The sequence below is a fragment of the Dermacentor silvarum genome, chromosome 5, assembly GCF_013339745.2.
Source record: "Dermacentor silvarum isolate Dsil-2018 chromosome 5, BIME_Dsil_1.4, whole genome shotgun sequence".
In the NCBI taxonomy this organism is placed as follows: domain Eukaryota; kingdom Metazoa; phylum Arthropoda; class Arachnida; order Ixodida; family Ixodidae; genus Dermacentor; species Dermacentor silvarum.
Window position 1 is genome coordinate 163447643 of NC_051158.1, and position 23802 is coordinate 163471444.

General features: G+C 47.0%; 1 protein-coding gene across 10 annotated transcripts in view; it reads right to left on the reverse strand.

Annotated features, from left to right (window-relative positions):
- The window catches only part of LOC119453846 (uncharacterized), a 214386-nt gene that overhangs the window by 41849 nt on the left and 148735 nt on the right, over nt 1-23802 (reverse strand). For 2 of the 10 annotated variants that reach the window (XM_049666871.1, XM_049666876.1), the window contains exons 3-4: nt 22505-22574; nt 17703-18157 (exon numbers count right to left, since the gene is read on the reverse strand). The exons of 3 other annotated variants lie outside the window; for them this stretch is intronic. In XM_049666871.1, the coding sequence (XP_049522828.1) occupies nt 17937-18157; nt 22505-22574 (291 nt within the window). In that variant the 3' untranslated portion in view covers nt 17703-17936. 5 more of the 10 variants (XM_049666878.1, XR_007466709.1, XR_007466711.1 and 2 more) reach the window with 5 other exon arrangements.

Consider the following 23802-nt stretch of genomic DNA (forward strand, 5'->3'; position numbering starts at 1 on the left):
CTAAGAACAAACAGCACGGAGTAGGAAGAAAGTGCTTCGTATATTCCCCGCTATTTCCTAACGTTATTGCTTGCCTGTGGTAAGATGGCGGCGGTCCGGCTTCACTTTTGAGACGGCGGCTCCACTCCAGCATTTTTTTAAAACCTCCTTGGTCGTTACATATTTTTCATGTTCCGTTAGGTACTCAGCCCCATTTTTTGTCCACACTTCATATATTTGTACTTATCCACTACCTCCAGCGTTATCTCCTGTATATGCTCACTGCAGTAGCGCACCCAGGATCTCTGCCAGTGGGGGGGGGGGGGGGTTGAGTTTGCCAATACCATCTAAACAGCACTAATTTCAATTTCTTCACGGGAAATTGTCAAAAAATGCGCTTTTTGCGAGTGTGCAGACGATTGCGCGTCTTACATCTTAGTTGCAGTACTCAAATGCGCAAGGAAAGAAAAGGGGTAAAACAAAAGGGGGGGTTAGGTCGGCCTCGGGGGGGGGGGCTACAACCCCCCCGTCGGTGCGCCACTGGCTCACTGCCCTGATTATCATTAAAAATCATGACTGCCGATTTTTCTTTACTAAACTTCAAACCTATTAAGCTAGCTATCTCCCTCTTTACCACAGATTGGGCGCGTTGCAATGGGAGCGAATGTGACAGCCGTAGTTGCATTGTCGGCCGCTTGGCTGGGCCGAACGGCGCTAGCCATCGGCGATGGAACGCGTCGGCTTGCACGCGCGACGGCGTACCAAGCGCGTTCCTGACGCATTCACTCAAACAACGCATCCTATGTCTTTATAGGAGGCGTTGACTCAAATTACTAGGTAGTACTGTCGAAACGCTCGTCCAGCTTACGCTGTGACTGTGCTGCGTGTGCCGCGCAGGCCTGGCATTTTTTGTTGTTGGCGTGTGCGCGCCGAGTTACTGAATTATGAGATGGTTGCTTAGCGCCTTGCGGCGCGTCATGCAAGCCGCAGCAAACAAAAACATAATTAAAGGCAGTTCCACGTACGCTTGTGAAATATATCTGGTGGAACAGCGGCGCTCTGCAAGCGTGGGTGTATAGCGTAGTGGGTATGACGCTCGCTCTTCCTTCAGCCTTCGCACACTGCCGATCTTGCTTAAATTTGCGTTAAACCCATAGTCTATCACAAACCGCACAGCTGTGTCCAAAGTCAACGTTCAGAAAGTCTCACCTGAATCGTCCATCCGCACCAGACGTGGCCAGCCTCTCTCTCCGCTTGAAGTTTTGCATGACGCGCAAACCAGGATCGGAAGCCCTTCGCAGTCGAGCAGCTTCTCTTCTTTCTTCGCGATGGGTAGCGTCATATTGCCGTTCCGCAGCAACTCGCCTAGCCCGCGTCTCGAGATCGTCAACCCTCTTCTGCATCTTAGTTTGGGCAGTCATCGCTCTGTAGTCAGAATCTTCTCGGCGACGCTTCATCCACTCACGATTGGCCTCCCGCTTCTTTCGCTTTCGCTCGGCCTCTTCATGAGAAAACATCGTCTTCAGTCTGCCCATCTCGACAGTAGACCCATATAGACTAAAGAACCGTAGACCAGATAACCGACGCCGCCGGGGTACACGTCGCCGCTCCGTGCGCTCTCACACAGCTGTCCTCCTCTCTCCCTTAAGCTCCGCCTACTCCCTTACGTCATGCATTGCGTATCACTCCCCTCCTCGCCACACGATGCACAGCTGTTGCTCTACTCGGTCTCGCTTTGTCCTCCTTGAAGCCACGCCCACGCACGTGCTCCGATCTATCGTTCTCTCTACTATACATAGTTTGCACATACGTCATCGCGGACGCCATCTTTAGGTACCAGCAGGTCGAGAAGCGGCGTAATCAAGAAACATGACAGCACGACAGGCGCGTCTTGCGTCCAACCTCAAAGCGATAACAGTGATAAACTTGTGAAAAACAGTCAACGTCAAAGCAATAACAGCGATAAACCTGTGAAAAACAGTCGCCGTCAAAATGTAAAACAGAGTGTGCGTGATAAGACGGTGGACTGACGTCATCGTAGCCGCCATCTTTAGGTACTAGAACGGTGGGAGCTGCCTCCGTGACGTCACATGAAAACTATCTATAGTGCCTATAATATACTTACATATTCTAGGCACTATATCTCTACTCTCCCTCGCCAGACGTCCCATAGCTGTTGCTTCCCTTTTCGTCTTGCTTACCATTCCTCCTCTCCACTTCGCTGTGCATTTTAATTCTGATCCACGCCGGGCACGGCTGGCTGTTAAAATGCAGACCTGTGTGCAGACGCCCGGGAGGGGTAAAGTGGCTAGTAGTAAAGCCCCTCAATAAAATTGAGGGGTTTTAGCTAGAAGTGCCCCATCCTTTCATCAACGCCGCTGTTCTGACTCCTGTATCTGCGATTGGATGATGATAGCGCGCGCTTTCACTTCTTCATATATAGTTTTTTCAACGCCTCCTAGGAGGCGTTGGTTTTTTTTCCGCCTCAGAGCCATGTTGAAAGTCACTCTGCGCAGCCGCAGTCGGCGGCGGCGCACGCCCGGCCCGAAAGCTTCAACGGGGACTTTCTAGGGGCGCCACCGTCGACTTGCTTTCGCAAGCAAAAAGTAAAGAAAAAAAGCAAGCGCTTTAGGAGAAGAGACAGCGGAGGAAAGAGTAGATGGCGGTACTTTTACTATTAGGGAGTTTAGTAAGGGACCTATTAGGGACTCGGGCGCGCTCTCTTCGGCGACGCCCGCGTCTTCCGCTCAAAGCAGACGACAAGCAGACGAAAAGCAGACGACACGGGCGTTCGCTTCAGAGGGCACGCCGTGACGGGAGTAGCACACGCGACCGGTTGTCTTGGCAACCAAGACGGCGATAATTTCTTTCTCGGCTACCATGTGCCGACAGCATAGTTGCTCCGCGGGCTTGTGACCTTTTCTAGTCGCCGCAACTACCCGAGCTAAAATAACCATCATCATATCAGCCCATATTTATGTCCACTCGGGACGAAGGCCTCTCCCTGCGATCTCCAAATAGCCCTGTCTTGCGCTAGCCGATTCCAACTTGCGCCTGCAAATTTCCTAACTTCACCTAGTTTTCTGCCGTCCTCGACTGCGCTTCCCTTATCTTGGAATCCATTCTGTCACTCTAATGGTCCACCAGAAATCCATCCTACGCATAACATGGCCTGCCCAGCTCCATTTTTTCCGCTTAATGTCAATTAGAATATCGGCTATCCCCGTTTGTTCTCTGACCCACACCGCTCTCTTAACGTTAGGCCTAAAATTTTTCGTTCTATCACTCTTTGTGCGCTCCTTAACTTGTTCTCGAGCTGCTTTGTTTACCTCCAAGTTTCTGCCCCATATGTTAGCACTGGTAGAATGCAATGATTGTTCGCTTTTCTTTTCAACGGCAGTGGTAAGCTCCCAGTCTGGATTTGGCAATGACTGCCGTATGCACTCCAACCCAATTTTATTGTTCTGTAAATTTCTTTCTCATGATCAGGGTCCCCTGTGAGTAATTGACCTAGATAAACGTACTCCTTTACAGACTCTAGAGCCTGACTGGCGATACTGAATTCTTGTTCCCTTGCCAGCTGCTATTGAACATTATCTTTGCCTTCTGCATATTAATCTTCAACCCCACTCTTACACTTTCTCGGTTTTAAAATATCCACTTCTAAAGGTTTCTTGCTCTGTGGACTGGGTACAGCAGAGTGAAAGATGCCCCGAAGTTTTCTCTGTTCAGTGTTCCCGAGGATGAATAAATGCACCCAACGTGGGAGCGGAATCTACACCGCAAGGACAAGCCGCTGGAAATCATGCATTGAGACCGTATGCAAGCTTCATTTTGAAGGAAAGTATATACTGAGAGATTACATACATGTGATCGAAGGCAAAGAGGTACACCACACGGAAAGCCCTCTGTCTCGAAAAGGTCGAAGGCGAGGCCTTGTCTATTGCCGCCGCCTCTAAAGCTCGTCGCTGTCGTCTTTCTGCATCCTTCTCCGACGCTTAACTCACCAAAGTTCCCGTTCTTCAATCATTTCAGCCTGCCGCTTTTGCGCGCTCGTGCTCACGTTTCCACTTTAACTCATTAGCAAGCCGAGCGACATCTGCTGGATGGTCCAACACAGCTTGCCGTTTTCGCCACTGCAACCGCGCAGACAACTTCGGCACAGATGGACCAGCGTCCTCGCTCCCTTCTTCCATCACACAATGGCTGAACTGAAGCACTGCGAGGTGGCAGAGAGCAGCACCCTCTCCCTTTCAAGCGATCGGTGAGTCACGTGGACACAGCTGGTGAGGCTGCGGCTGCAGCTGCGGTGAGTCACGTGGTATCACTTCTTCAATTTAAGGCCAAACTGTCACGCACGGCAAAACTTGCTCGACTAGGCCAGTAAAGCTTTCCCTTTAATATCTGTCATGCAAACGACCCACGAGGAAGAGGGCTGCCTTACATCTCCATGGTGATCAGACAGAAGGTGGTGCCTACAATAGGACGACCTGCTGACCAGTGAAACTGTGGACATAGGTGAACGATGCTGAAAATAGCGCCTTGGAGCTCAATGAAAGTACTCTGTTCACAAAGACAAGTCAAAACAAAACCAGGCACCTAGGTCATCCTGCTCAGCATAACGTGCTTAGCTCTCCGTCGCTTTGCGCTTCTTGAACTGTTCATACCTTTAACTAAGAAGCACCTGTTGTAAGGAAACGTATCATACCACTGAAGGAAAGCTATGCAGTTGAAATGGGCATGCGTACCGATTGCCATGGTTCACCATACGATGGTTCTAAAATGCCTTTAATGGTACGGTTTAGGGAGTGCGTACAGAATAAGTCGGTGCATAGATCATGCCGTGACTGCAAAGTATTACACTGATGTACACTGTAAAAGTTATCAAAATTCAAATGAAAGCCTGTGCCCGCCAGCAGTGAGGATGTCGCAGTCGTCGCCACCACATCGTACACGCACTGCCTGCAGCGCATCAAGAGACAGTACAGCCTAACCCACCTATAACGATACCAGTTTTAACAACTTATCGGATATAACAATGAGACGCCGATGCAGCATCAACTTTTGTATGCATTCTATGGTGAAATAAACTGCCTACTACAATGCGCCCATGCCATGGTATTGGTTATAACAACCATTAAATCTGGCTACTGGGTGTGTGCATTAAAACGAAAAAGTAAGCAATATTTCTGAAAAAAAAAGGGGGTGCCGATTTAGCAGCAAGTACAAGAGCAATGCATTAGCATTGCTCTTTGAGGTTCTCTTTGAGGTCCTGGGGACAGACAAAGAACTTTATTAAGGTCCTCAGGAGCCAGCCATTAGAGCCCCTGAGAGGCCCCTGGCTAGCTGTTGGCTAATCCCATGTTGGAGCCGGGAGGCCATATGCCTCTCTGCTCTCTCACGGGCCCTCTGGAACGCCTTGTACTGGTCTTCCTGTTTAGTGCTCGTGATGGCCTTCTTCCAGTCCTCGCTGTTGAAGTCGTGTAACACAGGGCACTTCCAGAGCATGCGAGGTCCTGGGGAGCATCCATTATTTAAACCACCATTATTCACCACATTGCAAAGTGTTGTTCAGGAGCTCACTCGACACCCATCCTGCCTCTTTGAGGAGTGAAGTGCAGGAGTGACAGGCCCCAAAAGCGAAAAATAGCCAAGAAATCTCTAAAAATAGCCAGAAACGTAGCCAACTTGCTGCAGGTGCAAAAAAAGTTGCCAAAAAGTCACCAAGCTGTCGCAAGGAAAGTTTCGGCCAAGTACGAAACGACTTTTTGGAATGATTATATTAGTGCCCCTTGATTAATTAAAAATGTCTTGCGACATTTTGCTTCCTCGCGTTAGTTAGAATCTGCAACCAACAAAATCCATTAACTAGAAATTCCTACTCGTTCAGATTATGGGACAACCTTTTATTGTTGACTGCTCAGAAAAGTGCAAGTTGAACGCAAATATGTAAAATATATGTACACAAAAAAATATGAAACTACAAATATGCACAATAACACGTCTATGTGTGGCTAGAAAGCTGTAATAGAAAGCTCTTCTCAAATGGTAAGAAAAGTAACAATTCGTCTTACAAAATTCAGGCATAGGAATACATCGACAAATCAATAGAAAGAGCAAATTTGGCAGTACTAGAGTCTACGATGAATATGGTAGAGCATTGTTGTACGGAACGGCGTTCTTGGAACTAGTTCCTTTTGGGAGGAACGGAGAAACGCCACTGTTCCGTTGAGGGTCAGTGGAACTGTAACGGCTAACTGGTTAGGTTTATGAAGAAACGGCAGAGGGAAAAGCGTTCCTCCCACTTGCCTGTCACGTGACTATAGTGCATCTTCTTTCTAGAGTTCTCCATTATATTTTTTTATGACAAGGCTTCAAGATTGTCACGTGACACTCCCTCCTGTAGTTTCTTTCCTCAATGCTGGCCTGTTGGACACTGACATCGAGATGTAACTCGTGCAGAGTTCAAACAAGGGTCTTTACTAAATTGCGAATATCTATTCTGGACATTTCTTTTTCCACTCATACTGAAATATTGAACCAGCATTCATTAAACGCCTATGTATTGTTCCTTTCAATGTGGCTTCTTATGCAAGAAATTTATATCCTCCCGAGACCCCTTGTAGTACAATACATTGCACATTGCCTTCAACCTTTCTTCGAAATTCACTTGGAAGTGATTCATTGATTCACTCTTGGTATGAAATACGGTGCATGTGTAACTGTAAAGAAGTGGCTTACTCATTTTCTTGGCATCTGCTTTCAAGAAATTTGACAATAAATTTGTCTAGACCTCTGTGTCGTCCCAAACGGCCGAAAGACTTGGAGGCGTGTTTCGAAGTCGCCGAGATTGCGTGAAAATACCGGACGCGGCAGGAACATGGCAATGTACTACATGTGGTTCCATCTTTATCTCTGCGTTTAAACAATGAAATGCAGCTTTTACCACAGCTAACATGAGATGATGGAGATAGTCTTTTTTTTCACGTACATGGAGACGGAGCTTTTGGCATCTATCCGTGGTATTCAAAATTTAAAAATTGTTTTTAGAGTTCATGACATAACAGTAGACAATGAAAACCACCTTGAAGAGCCATTATGTCCCGTTGTTGTGTTCGGGCTTTAGGAGGATACTGGTGCATGTGAGTAACTTTCTATTTGCAGATTTGAAGCGCAGTATGCTGACTGCACATTTCAAGACCGAAGTGGAAAGTGACATATGTATTGCACTTGTAATAGACGAGCACCAAAGTTGAAGTTAGACATGTCTAGAGTATGTCCGGTGCTGCCTGAAAAAAATTTGTCTAGGAGCGTTTCCTTGGATTCTTTTTATCTCCGGATAATCAGCTGCCGGCAATGTTTAAATTCGTATAATATACATAGTTCGATGCAAGTTTTAAATTGCTTACTTTGTTTCGCCACAGGATTGTCCGACACCGTATTTTATTTAAAAAAATCAAATGTAACGTTAATGTAACGACACGTTCCAATGTTAGAAGTGTAACTGGAACACATTCCTTTCACATTAAAGTAACTTGTAACGAGAACTCGTTCCATGATTGGGAAGGAATGAGGAACGAGCTTTCATTCCTGTTTTAGAGGAACGTGCACAACACTGTGGTAGAGTTTGCGTCATCCCTTCCAAACAAATACGCATGGTGATGAATGCGGTTGCACGTTGTGCAAGCCTCAAGAGGTGTAGTACAGTGAAAATACCATAAGAGGATAATAGTTTGGCTTGTTGCATTGTAGTTCTTATCACAGAATATTGGTTTTAAAAGTAGCCAAAAAGTAGCTAATACTGTCAACGTGCAAGTGACTGTTGTCTGCTAGGGAACACCGTCAGTTTTACACACATACACGCACGCACGCACACACACTTTTCACATCGACACTGCCAATGCTAACACATAAAAAAAAATCCGTGAGTTGCCGCATCTGCCTGTGTGCCCCACGCCTTTGTTGCACCGCACACGACACGCCCTTGTACGAGTACGTCGCCTCCGCTATGCTAGAGTGGCTAGGTGTGAAAACCGGCCGGCGGCTCCAAGCTAGCTGGGATGCGTGATCCTGCCACAGTGGCACCCGCTGTCAGGCACGGTAGCTGCTCTCGGCATCTGTGGCATTGTCAATATTGCACTCGCACCGCGTGTTGCTTTTCACAAGTGTAAGTTGCGTTGCCATTCAACAATATTGCACTTTCGCGACATATGCCTAGAGCACTGGACAACCTCTAACTGCAGCATCAGCATGAACCATCCACCAGCAAACTAATTTAGCCATAACGCAACCATTATTCGATAAAGCATATCTTGAAGGTAATGCATTTTTATTAGAATTCTTACGAATGCAAAACGATATCTACAAATATTTATATGATTTATTGACATAGTTAAGGAGAGTACCCTGAGGTTGTTCCAGCGGCAGAGTTCTATCTGTTGCCAATATTTTATTGTTTCATTGCTCCGAAATTAGTGTGCACTAACGTGCGAGACATTATAATGACTCTTACTGTGGCAGTCACTGACATTTATTGCAAATGATTGTGCCCATCTTTTTCTCAATGCACCTCTGAGTGGCACCTAAGGTGGTGCAATCGCGAAGCCAGATATATGATTCAAGCTGTAGAAAAATTGAGACTGAACATTGTTTCGTGCCTTCATTAAACATAACTTCATCAGCAACAGTAACAGTGACTCTGTGGTGAATGGTGCCTTGAGCTATGCAAGCCTTCAGCTTCTTAATTTTGTACTTTTTTTCCCTTGATGCTTAGTTGAGCCCCTACAAAAGCAAATTAATGCTTGTGATAAAAAAAAAAAATCTAGCAACTAATCGAGTTAGTTGTGTGCAATGTTTGGCAGCATATGGAAGAACCCACTTCCTTGTCAGGTTGCCTGCAATACAGCACACAATTAAGGCGAGCATTGCTGCATAGTTCAGTGTAGTCAGCGTATGTTCCACGGCCACTTCTGCTGCATCCATGGGGACTGTAGCATTAGACATTCCTGTCGAGTCTCGTTTCGATGCAGGACCTTGTCTACAGTGCACACAAAGCGGAATTGTCTTGTCGAGCTCTGTCAGCCCTAGAGAGGCCGCTCCTGACTCTCAAATTGCTCTTTGCATGCTGCCGCACGGAAGCGAGACACTTTTTCCCCCAACAATTTTTGCCCTGAATGGCACCGAGGCACAAAACTCCAGCGGCCTTCGCTAGCTTCATCGGCCGCCTTTTATTTATGGCGCGCTCAGGTGCATGTGCATGCACATGTGCCTCATTCCTCGTGCTGCGTGGTTAGGGAGAGAGAATGAACTTTAATGAAAAGAATGGCTCAATGGCCTAAGCAGGGGTAAGGGTCAATGGCGGGGTTCACAATGGAAAAAAAAACACTACACATTCATAACCTGCCGGTCAAGCCGGCCTCGCGCACAAACTCCCATAAGGAGTTGATAGTTCGTCGAGCATCGGCCTGAGGGGGCGGCGTGGTCCATGCCTCCAGTGAGGTAATGCCGCGTCTCTTGTGTTTGTCTTTTACTGCCGCGAGACCGGAACAGTCCCACAATAGATGCCTCATTGTCGGTCGAGCACCGATGTCACACGTACTGCACGTCACTGATGTTGACATCACATTCGCCTCCGTCTCTTCCTCCTCCTCATTGTCCAAACGTTGCCTCTGATGGCCTCGCGTCTTCCTTGAAGCGGTGTACGCGCGCCACTTAGCCAGGACGTCTTCAGTGAGTGCTGCAGCCGTCCTGGCCTTATGCACCAGGACTTGCGCGCCCCGAGGAAGCCCCTTGGGCAAAGGGTGGGCATTGTGCGGTACCTTCGCCTTCAGCTCCCGTTTGGCTTGCACATTAAGTCGCTCGCGCTCCTCCTCCGGATCCAGACGCACAGGAGTGAAGGGACTGGGCCCAGGGGGGATGAGCGGGAAAATAACAGCTCGCTCGCTGCACTGTGGGCCGCACCGTTGCCGATGCTGCCCGAGTGCCCCGGGACCCAGTCCACTCGTACACCCATGCCGTAATCCCGATGAAGGGATGCGCATGCGACCTTAATATCATGCGCTCACGTGCCTACTCTGGGCGTCGCCGTGAGCGCCTTTAGGGCATCTAAAGATTTGGTGAATATTGTGAACTCTTTGCCCCTGTGGTCTTCCGTAATATTTCCCACCTTTTCCTTCAGCTTCTCTATGGCAAATAGGATTAAATTATGGGGTTTTACGTGCCAAAACCAGTTCTGATTATGAGGCACGCCGTAGTGGGGGACTCCGGAAATTTTGACCACCTGGGGTTCTTTAACGTGCACCTAAATCTAAGTACACGGGTGTTTTCGCATTTCGCCCCCATCGAAATGCGGCCGCCGTGGCCGGGATTCGATCCCGCGACCTCGTGCTCAGCAGCCCAACACCATAGCCACTGAGCAACCACGGCGGGTGGCAAATAGGATGGCCTGCAGTTCAAGTGCCTTAATGGTCGGTTCTTGCTGGTGTTGGTGAATCCGGACATCTTGCTGCTCACCACTAACGACTGCCAGCGCCGCTCTGGATGTAGTAGGATCCCAGGCCGCATCTGTGAAAATGGCATATTCTTTCAAGTCAGCCCGTTCTGCAAGTTTGGATCGATAAGCGCTGTGGTACTCTTTCGTCTGCCGGCGTGTGACAGGCTTCGTGACTCGAACCTGCACGTCATTCCACGGAGCAACAGCCGGAAGCACTTCCACCTTGTTTGACAAGCGTTCTCCGTCAGCAACTCTAAGAGCTGCTGTCCAGAGCGTGTGTAACGTCGACGGCGGTCATGTCCCTCCTTGCGTTCTATAATAATGTCCCTGAGTGGAGGAAGTCCCGCGTACCGGTGCAGGTCTTCCACTCGCGCGTGGCGGGGAAGACCCGTGATCACTCGAAGACACTCCCGGTGCATCCTTTCAAGCTTGTTGTATTGTGCTTTGGTGAGGTCAAAGCATACCGCACCGTAACAAGCCCTCGACGTAAGCACTGCCGACGTCAAAGTCCGAGCGGTATCGGTGCCAGCTCCACCGCGCTTCTGCGATATGCGTTTCACCAAGTGCAGAAGTTTCTTCCACGCAGGTTCTAGTTCTTTGAGCCAGGTAGCCGCTCCGCCGTCCTCGTGAATTGGAATGCCGAGTATCTTGACGTGGTGTTGCGGAGCTCTCTCAAGCTTCTGGCCAGCTAGGTACAGCTCGACTTTTTCCTTTTCTTGCACCGTGCCACCGGGGAGGATGTACTTTCTTTTTTCCGGAGACAGTCGCATGCCTGTTCCTTTCAAGTAATCTGTCAATGTGTTGAGCGCATGCTGCATTGCCTTGGTTGCTATTTCTGTTGTTTTTAGAGGGTCGCCAGGTTCCGTCCACAGTGTCACGTCGTCCGCATAAATGGTGAAATGACGCCGTGAACCTGTCATAGACGCACAGCCAGTCCTCGCATGACTATATTAAACAGTGCAGGCGACAAAATTGCACCCTGAGGAACACCTACATTGTTCGTGAATGTCCTTGGACATGTGTTGTCACTACGGATCTCGAATGTCCGATGCTCCAGGAACGATTTCACAATGTTTACAATTCGTATTCCAGGGCGCGCTTCCTCGAGCGCCGAGATTACGGCTTCGTGTGTGACACTGTCGAATGCCTTCCGTAGGTCCGCAGTGACCAGGATGCCGGGAACCTTCTGCCTACCCCGCCGCTTCCTGGTGCAACGACGGAGCAAAAAGAGGCTGTCTTGAGTGCAAAGGCCTGGTCTCAATCCAGTCTGACTTCGGTCAAAGTATGGTTCGTTGTGACTTTCCTCGAGATGGTAGGTGAGCCGCGTGAGGACTAAGCGTTCAAGAAGCTTGCAAAGTGTTGATGTCAACGAAATAGGCCGCAAATTGCTGACATCGTTTGCAGGTTTGCCTGGTTTTGGGATAGGGCTCACCACGGAGTGCTTCCACTCGGCGGGAATTTCACCTGATAACCAAACTTTGTTTATCTCTTCCTTTAACTGTTCTTTTCCTGGTTCGAAAAAGAGAAGAAAAAAAAAATATAGTCACTTCGCCCTCAGTGTTGATCTCCACGCTCGTTGACACGATGACCAGTATGTCTATACAAGACATCCTCGCACCTACGACATTAACCACTGTTACGGCACCTCAGATACCATCATCTATGTACGCCTCAATTCCATCAGACTTCCCAGCCATCAAAAAACCTTCCAACCTCGAGCTGCCAGTACGTCACAACGTCACACATCTCGCTGTCACTACTGGCCCTCTAGTGTTTTGCCAACTCAGACGCCTCGCTGGGGACCGCCTTGCCATTGCCAAAGGAGAATTGGACCACGTGCTGCAACAGGGCATCATCCGTCCTTCGTCGAGCAGTTGGTCATCAGCTCTCCACATGGTTCCCAAGCGTGACCCTGGGGATTGGAGCCCGTGCCACAGTACACTCTTACAAACCCCATGCGGCGACTACCGTGCCCTCAACGTGCGCACCGTCCCCCAATTGCTATCCCCTCCCCCACATTCACGACTTCTCTGCCAACCTAGCGGGAACAGTGATATTCAGCAAGATAGATTTGGTAAAGACCTCCTTTTTACCACTTCACCGCCGCAGAAACAAAGGATTTACCCGACTGCCTGACACCAAAGGCCGTTTCTTGGGCGCCCGTGCATCACTGCACTTCTCCTAAAAGGGGGCGAGCCCTCTAGCAGCCATCGTCATCGGCTGCCTTTTATTTATGGCACGTTCAGGTGCATGTGCATGTGCCTCGTGCTGCAAGGTTAGAAAAAGAGAAAAAAAAAATATAGCCTCTTCTGCTCCTGCCATCGGTATGAACAGTTCCTTGTCCTTTCGCTCGCCGACTCATGCATTGTTACAGCAGACCTAACCTCGGTCCCTATAAAACCATTGTAGAGCTGCTGTATTCCCACTGCACCGAACACCCACTGTTTCAAATGGCCACAAGTGTACCCCGGCCTGGCGTTCCGCCTCTTTTAGGAGTGATACGCTTGGGAAAGGAGCCTGCACCCTAAATTTCTGTCGAAACCATCGCTAGCACAAAAAAAGGATGTTTGGGCCATTTCCATGGCAACAATTTCCCACGTGCCTTCGGGTTGGGAGGCAAACACCGCTTCCCAAGCGTTGAGGTCCCATAATGGCCGAGCACCAGGAGGGGGGCGTGCGTGTACCCATTTTACTGGTAGATACCTGGCGGTAGCACTTGCCTCCCACAGCTGCGGCAGATGCTCGTCAACAAGAGGCGCCCAGAGGAAACTCGGGAAATCTCTACCGGGCCCCCATTTCAAGATGTGAGCACTCACGAGAAGCTGAGCACCAGGCCAGGAAACATTTCTACCCATTAGAAAAATAATAAACAGTGGGTTTCTGGTGGAACCGGGATTTGAACTCTGTACCTACTGCATACAAGGCAGATGCTCTACTGCTAGGCCACTGCTGTGGTTTCACTTGCCGAGTCTTTTGTTTTGACAACATTCCTTAATAATTAGGGTGAACTAAAACGAGGGAGCTTTGCAAGAACACGTCGAATAGTACCCTATGAAGGAAATGACTAGTTCTGTCAATCTCTATCTGACTTTTACTTGAATACTAAAACGCCTCTTGCATATCTAGGACACTGACCAATCCCTGCGCCCCCGACCGCAGTGCCTTATCTTGACTTGGCGGAGGATAGCGCAAAGCGACCCTTCCGGGTAAGACAAATGCCCCGCACTCTTCACACCCCTCAGTTCTAGCCACCATACCTGCGCATCACCAGCCTGGCGCCTCTCTCTTCCACACCTCTGACGTTGGCGCAATTGACTTGTATTGGAGGGTGGCGAAAGCAGGTAATGCTATATGTGCATTCAACTTTACTTCTTTCTATCTACTTAAGATATTTGGATGTTTGTCCTCACTGCTTTTTCGTGCAGCCTGGTTATAACAATGCGATTTTCTTGGTACTTAAATTCTAAGTAGGTACGAATGTGTCAGCATATGCAATAACTGGAAGTGGGGGAAGCAAAAAAAAAAAAAAAAAACCAAAACGGACATTTCATTTGCAACTATAGTCAGTTATAACTTAAGAAGGCAGGAGAGGCCCTGCCCAGATGACCAAAGTGTGGCAGCTGATTGCCTCCGCGACTAAAGAAACAGACCCGCTCAACAACGTAGCTGAAAGAAAACTTACAAAAACAAACGCAAATATAAAATAAATGGACAGAAATAAGCATAAACACAAACATGCATGGAGACACGCACATGCACACAAACACGAGCGTGAAATCCAAAAATGTCCAATAAAAAAAATGGCAGTAATTAAAAATATACAGAAACATGCAAGAAAAACATGCACACACATTTACACACACACGCGGGCAGAGGTATTAGGAGTCGGTTCACAAGCTCCTGTACCTACCTTGTCGTATTTTTAATTTTTATTTTCACCGTTGCCTCAACACTGTCATAGGAATTTTTAGTAGCAACATATCATGAGAATGGAAAAGCAGCGCAGAGCTGTGTTGTGGGAAAGCATATTGAGCACTGGCAGCCCAACTTATACGTGACACAGCAAGCATACTATAGATGGCGCGTGCAGTGAGCAAAGTACTAAACACACAGCGACGCGAATTTATGCCAAGCTCCCTTGTAAAGACACCAGTTTAATGGCCATACTTTTATACGACTTGGTACAGGGGCCGACATCTGACTGTTAGTAATTCAATGACATTCGCTCAAGCAGCGCGTGTTAGTCACTAACATTTGGCATTGGTGGACAACAATCGACATTGCTACACAACACTCGAACGACACTGCTAGACGCTCGGCTATCTTACAACATTGCTGCCAACGATCGTTTTCGCGCTGAAATGGCATGTACTTGTAGGTTTGTTTCATCCGTGTATACTTTTCTCATTTCTCCTGAGAATGGTCTTGCTCGATCACTTCACCATGTCCGACAAAAAACACAGTGACACAGTATACGAACACACCCGCCACTCGCAGTAGGTCGCCAACTTTCCTCGTCGTAACTTCACTTTGGAGCAAAACAAAATACCATGTAATGAACACTCAACGCGCTTGTTTGCAGTGGTGTGTTGCCGCGGGATCCTCGCAGTAATATTTCTGGCATGACAGACCCACAAGAACAGTTTGGGAATTCACTCTGACGAGGGACAGAAGCACACAGCTGATGCGACTCAACTCATTTCGAAGCACGGGCAGCCATGTTCTCTACTGGCAGGGTCACCCGGCTATCTGGCTCATGACGTCAGACAACAGTGCGTTCCCATTGGTGGAGGCTCGTGTGCATCCACCTTTGAGGGGCAAATGCCGCTGCCTTCTAAAGTCGTACCCAACTATAGATGCCGCCGCTCTTACACATTGTGGCAAATAATTTAGGGGTGCTCAAACAGTTAAATCTGCAATCTAATTAAATATAAATAATAAAAAGAAGCTTCAAATGTTGATTTGAATACTGAAGATGTTCACTTTCTAAAGAAACGTAAATATAAAGGTTGCAAGAAGTGTGTTCTGCAACGTAAGGCTTATTTATGTTGACACATGTAATACTTGAAGTAGACATCTGGGGAGGAATTTTGTAAGAGTCCACCTAGTGGACATGTCCATTTCGTCGGCTGTTGAAGTTCTGATTGGCTGGGCTGGGCTGCACGTCCACAGCAACCAGGCGCCACAGCCAATCAGCACTTCAGTAGCAGACGAAATGGACATCCCACTAGGTAGACCCTTACAAAATACCAGTGTTGTACGGAGCGGCGTTCCTGGAACTATATAGTTCCTTTTAGCAGGAACGCCACCGTCCCGTTCAGGGTCGGTGGAACTGTAACGGTAACTCGTTTGGTGCCTTTGGTAAATGTTCCATGGCATTGAACAGACGCATGCACGTACGCAGCACATCATGCAGGGCGGATGGGCGACCGCGTGAGGTGCAAAGAGCTAGTACCACTTGCCCGTCACATGACTATGGTGAATTTTTTTTCGTGAATTCTTCGTTATATTTTTTTATGACTAGGCTTCAAGATTGTCACGTGACGCTCCTTCCTGTAGTTTTGTTCCTCTATGCCGGCACGCTTTCCCCGCCGCTATGCTTTTCTCCATGGCGGCACTAAACCCTACCAGCCGAGGCACAGGACGAGCTGTCGCGGTACCTGGTGGTACCAGTTGACTGCCCGCTGTCGTAGATGAATTTCGTGGGACCGAATCAACTTTGCCTCAAGCGCTTTGATGGAACACCTCTTTAACATTGATAACGAAGTGCTGACGAAAAAACGGGTTTGTCGGACACCAACATCGAGACCTAACTCTTGCAGAGTTCAAACAAGGGACTTTAAATTTTGCTAAGTTGCGAATATGTATTCTGGACATTTCCATTCATACTGTAATATTGAATCAGTATTCATTAAATGCCTATATGCCTATGTATTGTTCCTTTCGATGCGGTTTCTTGTGCAAGAAATTTAGATATAGTGCACGTGAATAACTTTCTCTTTGGACATCTGAAGCGCAGTATCCTGACTGCGCACTTGAAGACCGAAGTGGAAAGTACCATATGTGTTGCACTTGTAATAGACAAGCACCAAAGTTGCAGTTAGACATGTCTGGAGTATGTCCGGTGCTACCTGTAAAAATTTGTCAAGGAGCGTTTCCTTTGATTCTTTTTATCTCCAGATAAACTGCTGCCGGCGATGTTCAAATACGTATAATATACCAAGTTCGATGCGAGTTTTAAATTGCTCACTTTATTTCGCCTCAGGATTATGCAACACTATATATTAATTTTAAAAAATCAAATGTAACGCTAATGTAACAACACGTTCAAATGTTCAAAGTAACTGAGTGCACTCTTTTCGCATTCAAGGAACTTGTAATGGGAACTCGTTTCAAGATTGGGAAGGAATCAGGAATTAGCTTTTATTCCTGTGTTAGAGGAACGTGTGCAACACTGCAGAATACATCCCCAGGTCAAGTGAGAAGCTTGTCAATGAGAAACAAAAGATGAGTGTGTCTGGTGTACCACGAGAATGAGAGTTGTGAAACGAAGGAATGCATATCGAGATGTACCATAACTTCCCCCCGCAGCATGATGCAGGGCTACCAAACAAACATCCTATGATGTTCAATCACTGTGAAGCTCATGCTTGGTGTGCTGGTCATCCACATTCATCACTCGAAGGTCACAAATTTGTAGCGTTCCCCAAGAAATGGTGTTGGCGGGCCAGAAACAAAATAACCTGATGATAAATGGTCAATGACTAGGTGTAATGATCTGCACTGTGTCTGGAGTACACAACTTGGTTGCGACACTGCCACGTCTTCTGCGCATTTGTGGTCCAAGCCATAAACTAAGTCATACGACCCGCACAACCTCGTTACATGGGCCAATCATCTGCAAGATGCTGGTGTGTCATCTGCTGCACGGTGATTGAAAACTCCTACAAATTGGATGGCAGTCATCATATGGGCTATCCACCACCTATGGCCTCACTGATGTACATCTGCCACTGTTACAGCACCATCCTGTTTGGCTGCACTGTGCTCAGTCATCTGCAGTTGGGTAAACTTGGCAAACTCCCCAACAACTACACGGCAAGGTCACGTCCAACAGGCTCCTGCAACTTCTAGCATATGCTGAGCAGAGAGACAGGCCTGCTGAGCAGTCTATGGCTTCTCGGACTACACCTTCCGATTCCCTCGACAAGCTCTGCACCATCGTCCTCGATAAACATTCAATCACTTGGTTTATTGCCAGCATGACAATATGATGAATGCGCTTTCTAGCTTTGTCCTCCCCAGCAGAATGCAGTTGTCACGGCCAGGAATCAAACCCGCAACCTTGATTCCCACAGCAGCAGAACTTCACAGGCACTTGGGTCAGTGGATTAAGCACTGCACACACACACACTGCTAAGGTCTTCTGCTCTTCGTTTAAAGTATCTCTGAAAAGGAACACCATTCACCCACTGCACTGCACCGACTTGGACACAGTTCTGACAACACAGCTGGCAGCCTTTGAGGCCATTTCCACGCTACACTGGGTGGAGATGTCCTTGAGCAAGAATATCTCGAATGCTGCAAGACGTGCCAACCTCTGCACTGCGTCCTGGTCGCTTGCATGGTGTCCTCTATCTTGTCCTGGAAGGAGAGAGGCCAAACGGTGAGACAGGCGTTGGACCACTGAGACGAGAAATCTTCAAATAAAGCACAGCTGCTGAAAACCGAAGTAATAAAGACAAGAGCCTTCCATTAGTCAAGGGCTGCATGCTGCACTTCACTTGCCTTATATAAAGGCTCCAAACGCTAAAGATTGTTCTATCCTCACGGTAACAGGGCACTCCTTGGTAAAACTTCACCCTCAATAATTTTGCAGCGATGACTCTGCCCTAGGTGCCAACAGCACCAATGCTGCTCGTATTCCTGTCACAAAGGCCTTTCAAAGATTATCATTTTGTACCAAGACTAATAAAGGAGAAAATTATGCAGATACCATGTGCTGTGGAAATGATTGTTATGAGAAGCATTTTGAAGGAAGCTGGCTATATAGCATCATTTGGAAGAGTGCAAAGTGTTACTGGATCGCACTATCAGTCCATGTAAGGCGAGTGATCAATTGTGCACGTGACAACGGCAAAGTGAAAGCATGACAACAAAGATAGCTTGACAAGTATGCCAATACTAGCATGCCGGTGATGGTGAAGAAACGCTACAACCTGTTCCACTAGGGCCTGGGCCAATCCCAAAGGTGAATGGACAATTTTGTTTCAGTAATTTTTGAACTGCATCTAGATTTGTGGGCTCTGCGTGCAGAAGACAACAAAAGAAGTGGAGCCAAGCCAAGGGCAGGTGGCTTGAGCAGGAGTGTGATACAGGCGAGATGCAAGAAAGCTTGAGCTGCAAAGCTGGCAGACCCGCAGAACCAGTGCCCCGTCCAGGTCTAAGAGCTCCTGCCAGAAGCCTATATTTTGGCCATGCCTATATCAAGGAAGCGCTCACGTTCCACCTGTTCAGGGGCGTCGTTGATAAGGTCCCTCTCTGGGATATGAGGCCACCAGAAATGCAGGCCACTTAGGCTGCCCAGATTGACATGGGTAGATGCTGCACAAGGTACTGCAGTCGTGTGTCGATGTCCGTCTGTTCTGGCAATTTGGCTTGTCTCGGAGAGCCAGAAATCCACGACCATTCACCTGCCACCCTTCTAATGGTCCTGTCAAAAACTGTGAGACCACGTTTCCCTGCTTTTGGACATCAAGTGCTCGGGATGTTTCTGATGAGTTAGAGTGAAGCTATTCTTTGCGAACCTCGCCGAGTTTCATAACGGTAGGCAAGGCGGCCTGGCTGTTCCCTTCCTGAATAGGCCAACCCATCACAGTGGAGCACACACACAGCTGGGTTCCTTGCAGCACCCCGACATGGTGTCGCACCACGGCAGCAGCGATGCCGGCCGTGTGGGGGAACGAAATAAAAAAGAACCAGAAAGCTCACCTTCACGTATCTGCAGCTGCAGGGTAATGAGGAAGTAAACGGTTCTTGTGGATAGAATGGATTCGAATCGCAGCACATATGTATGCGCATGCTGCCTCTGAAACCATGATGTGTTCAAGGCGTCCGTCGTACTCGCTAGTAGTCAGCAACTCCGCTTAATAAAAGTCACGGTATAATTTGTGTGCGCCCGTACTTGTTTGTGTGTACGCATGCACTTGTGTTTCGACTTTCTGCACCCACACAAAGCTTCGCTGTACATAGATTCCAACTCGTTGGATCTGCTGTATTTTTCCCTTTCATTTCGAGGTTTCTTTGTCTTGCTGAACTCTCTCATCCATTATAGCCATCTACTTGTTCTTTAGTAACTTGCGTGCAATGATTCCTTTTCGTTTTGTTTTCACTTGTCCAGAGTCATTTTTTGCCTCACGACGCACAAAGAACAAGCAAATGTCCTAACCATCACAACTGGGTAAACGGGGCCAATCCCAATAAGTGTGGCATGGTGGGTAGAGGATCAGGCTATTGTGCGGGTAGACCCTGTTCAAATCCCAATATAAAACACAATTATGTTATTGAAGAACGGAGGCACAATGCAGTTGAGACAAAAAAAACTTTTTTGTCACACCACTTTCCCTCCCCCTACGTTCCTCTAACTTCGTGGAACACGACGTTATTAGAGACACTATGCTGGTACTTTCCTTCTCCCAAGCACAAATGTGACAGTACTCGTGTGAGACTCCTCAGTGAATCTACTTGGCAAGATAAGATGGCATGCCACACCCAGAGCAAGAGGCAAGAAAGGCTTTACTTTGGAGTGCCATTATTACCATTTTTCCAGAAATCACACAGAGCCTAGAACATTAATAAATATCAGTGTCCATCACATCACACAAGGAGACACTGAGTGAGCGATATGCTTCCAGGACACAGGAATGACACCCAAGTCAACATGTGTGCATTATCCTGGGGTATCCGTCACATCCACTTCCGACTAGGTGCCCACGCTTTCAAGCTGCTATATTTCATCATCATCATCAGCCTATTTATGTCCACTGCAGGACAAAGGCCTCTCCCTGTGATCTCCAATTACCCGTCTTGCACTAGCTGATTCTAACTTGCGCCTGCAAATTTCCTAACTTCATCACCCCACCTAGTTTTCTGCCGTCCTCGACTGCGTTTCCCTTCATTTTAAAGGCTGTTAATTAAATAAATAAATTGGTGGTTGCCAACCCGGAGGCTTGATCAAGATTACTTCGACATGTTATACTACTTTGACAGTTTATACTCCAATTATGACGTTGTTGTGTCAGCCGACTCCAAACGGTCATACCTTTTGGCATCCCGCCTATCACTTTTCATTCCATCTGCACATCAGGACACATAACACTGCACATGTGAGGCCTCGGAAGAATAAGGGGAAACGAGGGGCTTAATATTCTATAGTTACAACTACATATGGAGCAAACAGAGAATGAAGCCAAAGAAAGTATACAAGAAGTGAACTGTTCTTTTAGCTGGAATGTAGAAATCTTGAGAAAAATGAAAGCAAAGACCACCTGCTGTAAGTAAGAGTTGAACGGCGTGCGTGCAATGATCTACCATAAAGCTACCGAGGTGGCTGTCTCGCAGTCCACTTCCTTGAGCGTTCGTGCATGTGCCACAGGTCTAGCCCTGGGAGTGCCGATAGTCAGGGCCACTCACAGCCATGGTGGTGGATGTGGAACACCCTTTTAACCACAGCTGGTGAACATATTCTGGGCCTTGTATTGCATGACAAAATGTTTGCGAGTCTGTAGATGTGGCCACACTTGTATTTTAAGCTATTAACTATCACTGCACAAAAACACTAATGCTGAAAGCAGAGAAGGTAAAACTAGCATGGAAAACCGAGGGAATATTTTGCAAGATCAGTGAAATAGCAAGTGGTTGGTGCACTATAACAAAGGTGCCTAGTACCATAAACGGTCGTGTGGTGCAATAATCAACAGAGCAGAGTTAAATACGAAAAAATAAACAACATTATGGAGGTCAGAGAAACTGAACGTACTCATACCCGGAAGTCCTCGAAGGTTGGTCTTTGCCAATCATAAACACCAATCATATGTTCAAACTCCTGGCTAAAGACCCACTGCCTTTTACAACAAAGTGACCTGCATATTGGTTCTCAAAAAGTTAAAAGAAGGTCTTGCACTGACTGCTCTTTGTTCTCACTTTAACTCTTTCACTGCCAGGTTTTTTTCTGACTGCTCCTCACCCCCTGCCGGGTATTTTTTTCATGTTGGTTCAGTGGAAATTTCATGCTAGTAATGCACCATGATACTCCACAGGACATGTAAAGATATTCATCAGCAGTTCTTGAATTTCTTCGTCCGTCAAATTGCGGATGCAAGAAGCGCGCTGATTCGCCATGGCTGCTGCGTTCTGCCGAGACGAAGTGACGCGGGTGTAAACATGTGTGCTCCATCTGTTGTCTAAAATTTAATTTACAAGTTCTATGTGTTAAGGTGACCTCTCCATAGATGGCGGGACATGAACGCAATTTTTTTTTTTTGAACGAGTTGTCTCGGAAGTGGCAGGGAGTGAGTTTAAAAAGCAACACGAGTATACTCGGGAGTAGAAGGGGGTGTGCGTGGGTGGTTTCATGAGTTATCTCGGTAGTGGCAGTTAAAGGGTTAAAATCGCAATAAAATTTGTTTGATGCAGATTGTTCAGTAAAACAATCAGCTTTCTTGTTAGTCCATAAAAACAGGCACCATCATTTTATGTGCACCTCCCTGTCAAAGAAGGGAGTTGCCACACAGGCGTGGACTTGTGTAGATGCTTGTTGGAAACAAGAAGCCTAGTCATATTAGGCAAGAAATGAGAGCAACAATATTCGTTTTTTAATTGAATGACGTGACCCAGAAAATGCAGTCTTGCGGTGCAATTTGAGGAAGCACAAAGCAGCACTCAGTGCAACATCTCTTGAAGCTGTTAGAATAAAATTTAGATTGCTGTACTGTGGACTGTGGGAAAGACACTTGTATATCACTGGTCACTAACCTGCAACTGACCGGCTGGAAGCCAATGAATTGTGTGCCCTCGCTTCTGCATCTTCGACGTCAGAGGAAGACTGCAAAGCAGAAGCGGTTACAAGCAACCTCGAAACATCGCTGGAAACATGTCACGTGATGCGACCCGTGGTTAGTTTGACAAACTTAGATTGGAACTTTGAGAAACACTGCTCAACACTGTCAAGGTATACATAACTTTGCAGATATGCACTCACTGATTAATTCACAAAATATTTCATACAATACAATGGCAGTATACAGGGTGTTTCATTTTAGCTGCACCAAATTTTAAGAAATAGCCTGTGGCAGATAGCACACTTATAATCCTTGATCTAAACTACTCGATGAGGCGGCCATTACTTCCACGAGAAATCAAAATGCCTAATTGAGTAATTAGCATAATTAAGCTAGTTAACTTTTTAATTAATGATTTTATGGCACATCTTTTAATCTACGAATTATAGACGCCGAGTTCGCAAGGTGTATCCACTTGGAACGAATTCTCAGGACTGAACCAGTTTCGAGATATTAATTTTCAAAGTGTCCGACGAAATGCATGGGCGTTCCAGTTAACTTTGTGCTTCAATGCATAAAACGGCGTTTTCATCAAAAAGTTAACTGGAACGTCCATACATTTCGTCGGACACGTTAAAAATTAATATCTCGAAACTGGTTCAGTCCTGAGAATTCGTTCCAAGTGGATACACCTTGCGAACTCAGCGTCTATAATTCGTAGATTGAAAGATGTGCGGTAAAATCATTAATTAAAAAGTTAACTAGCTTAATTATGCTAATTACTCAATTAGGCGTTTTGATTTCTCGTGGAAGTAATGGCCGCCTCATCGAGTAGTTTAGATCAAGGATTATAATTGTGCTATCTGCCACAGGCTATTTTTACAGATTTGGTGCAGCTAAAATGAAACACCCTGTATATGGCTAGGTGCTAAAAAGAAACACGGGAGAATGGCAATAAAATCAAACTTACAGTGCACATAGATAAAAATTTTTCATGAAACTAGCATTTAATAACTTTTTTGTTTGACTATGTGAGTTCTGCATGCTTAAGATGCAATGTATATGCGACATTTGGATACAGCTGTCTTAATTTTGCTGGGAATGCAAAATCTGCTTTTCGAAGAAACGAGAAGCCTTTGCAAGTATTTGCAAGTGGCCTTGTAGCTCGGTGGCCTCCTTGTCAGCTGAAAAAAAATTGTGTGGTTTCTAAACCACAGTGCCACCGGTTTTCCTAACAGGCACAGGTGTCCCCGACACTCAGCTTACTTTACG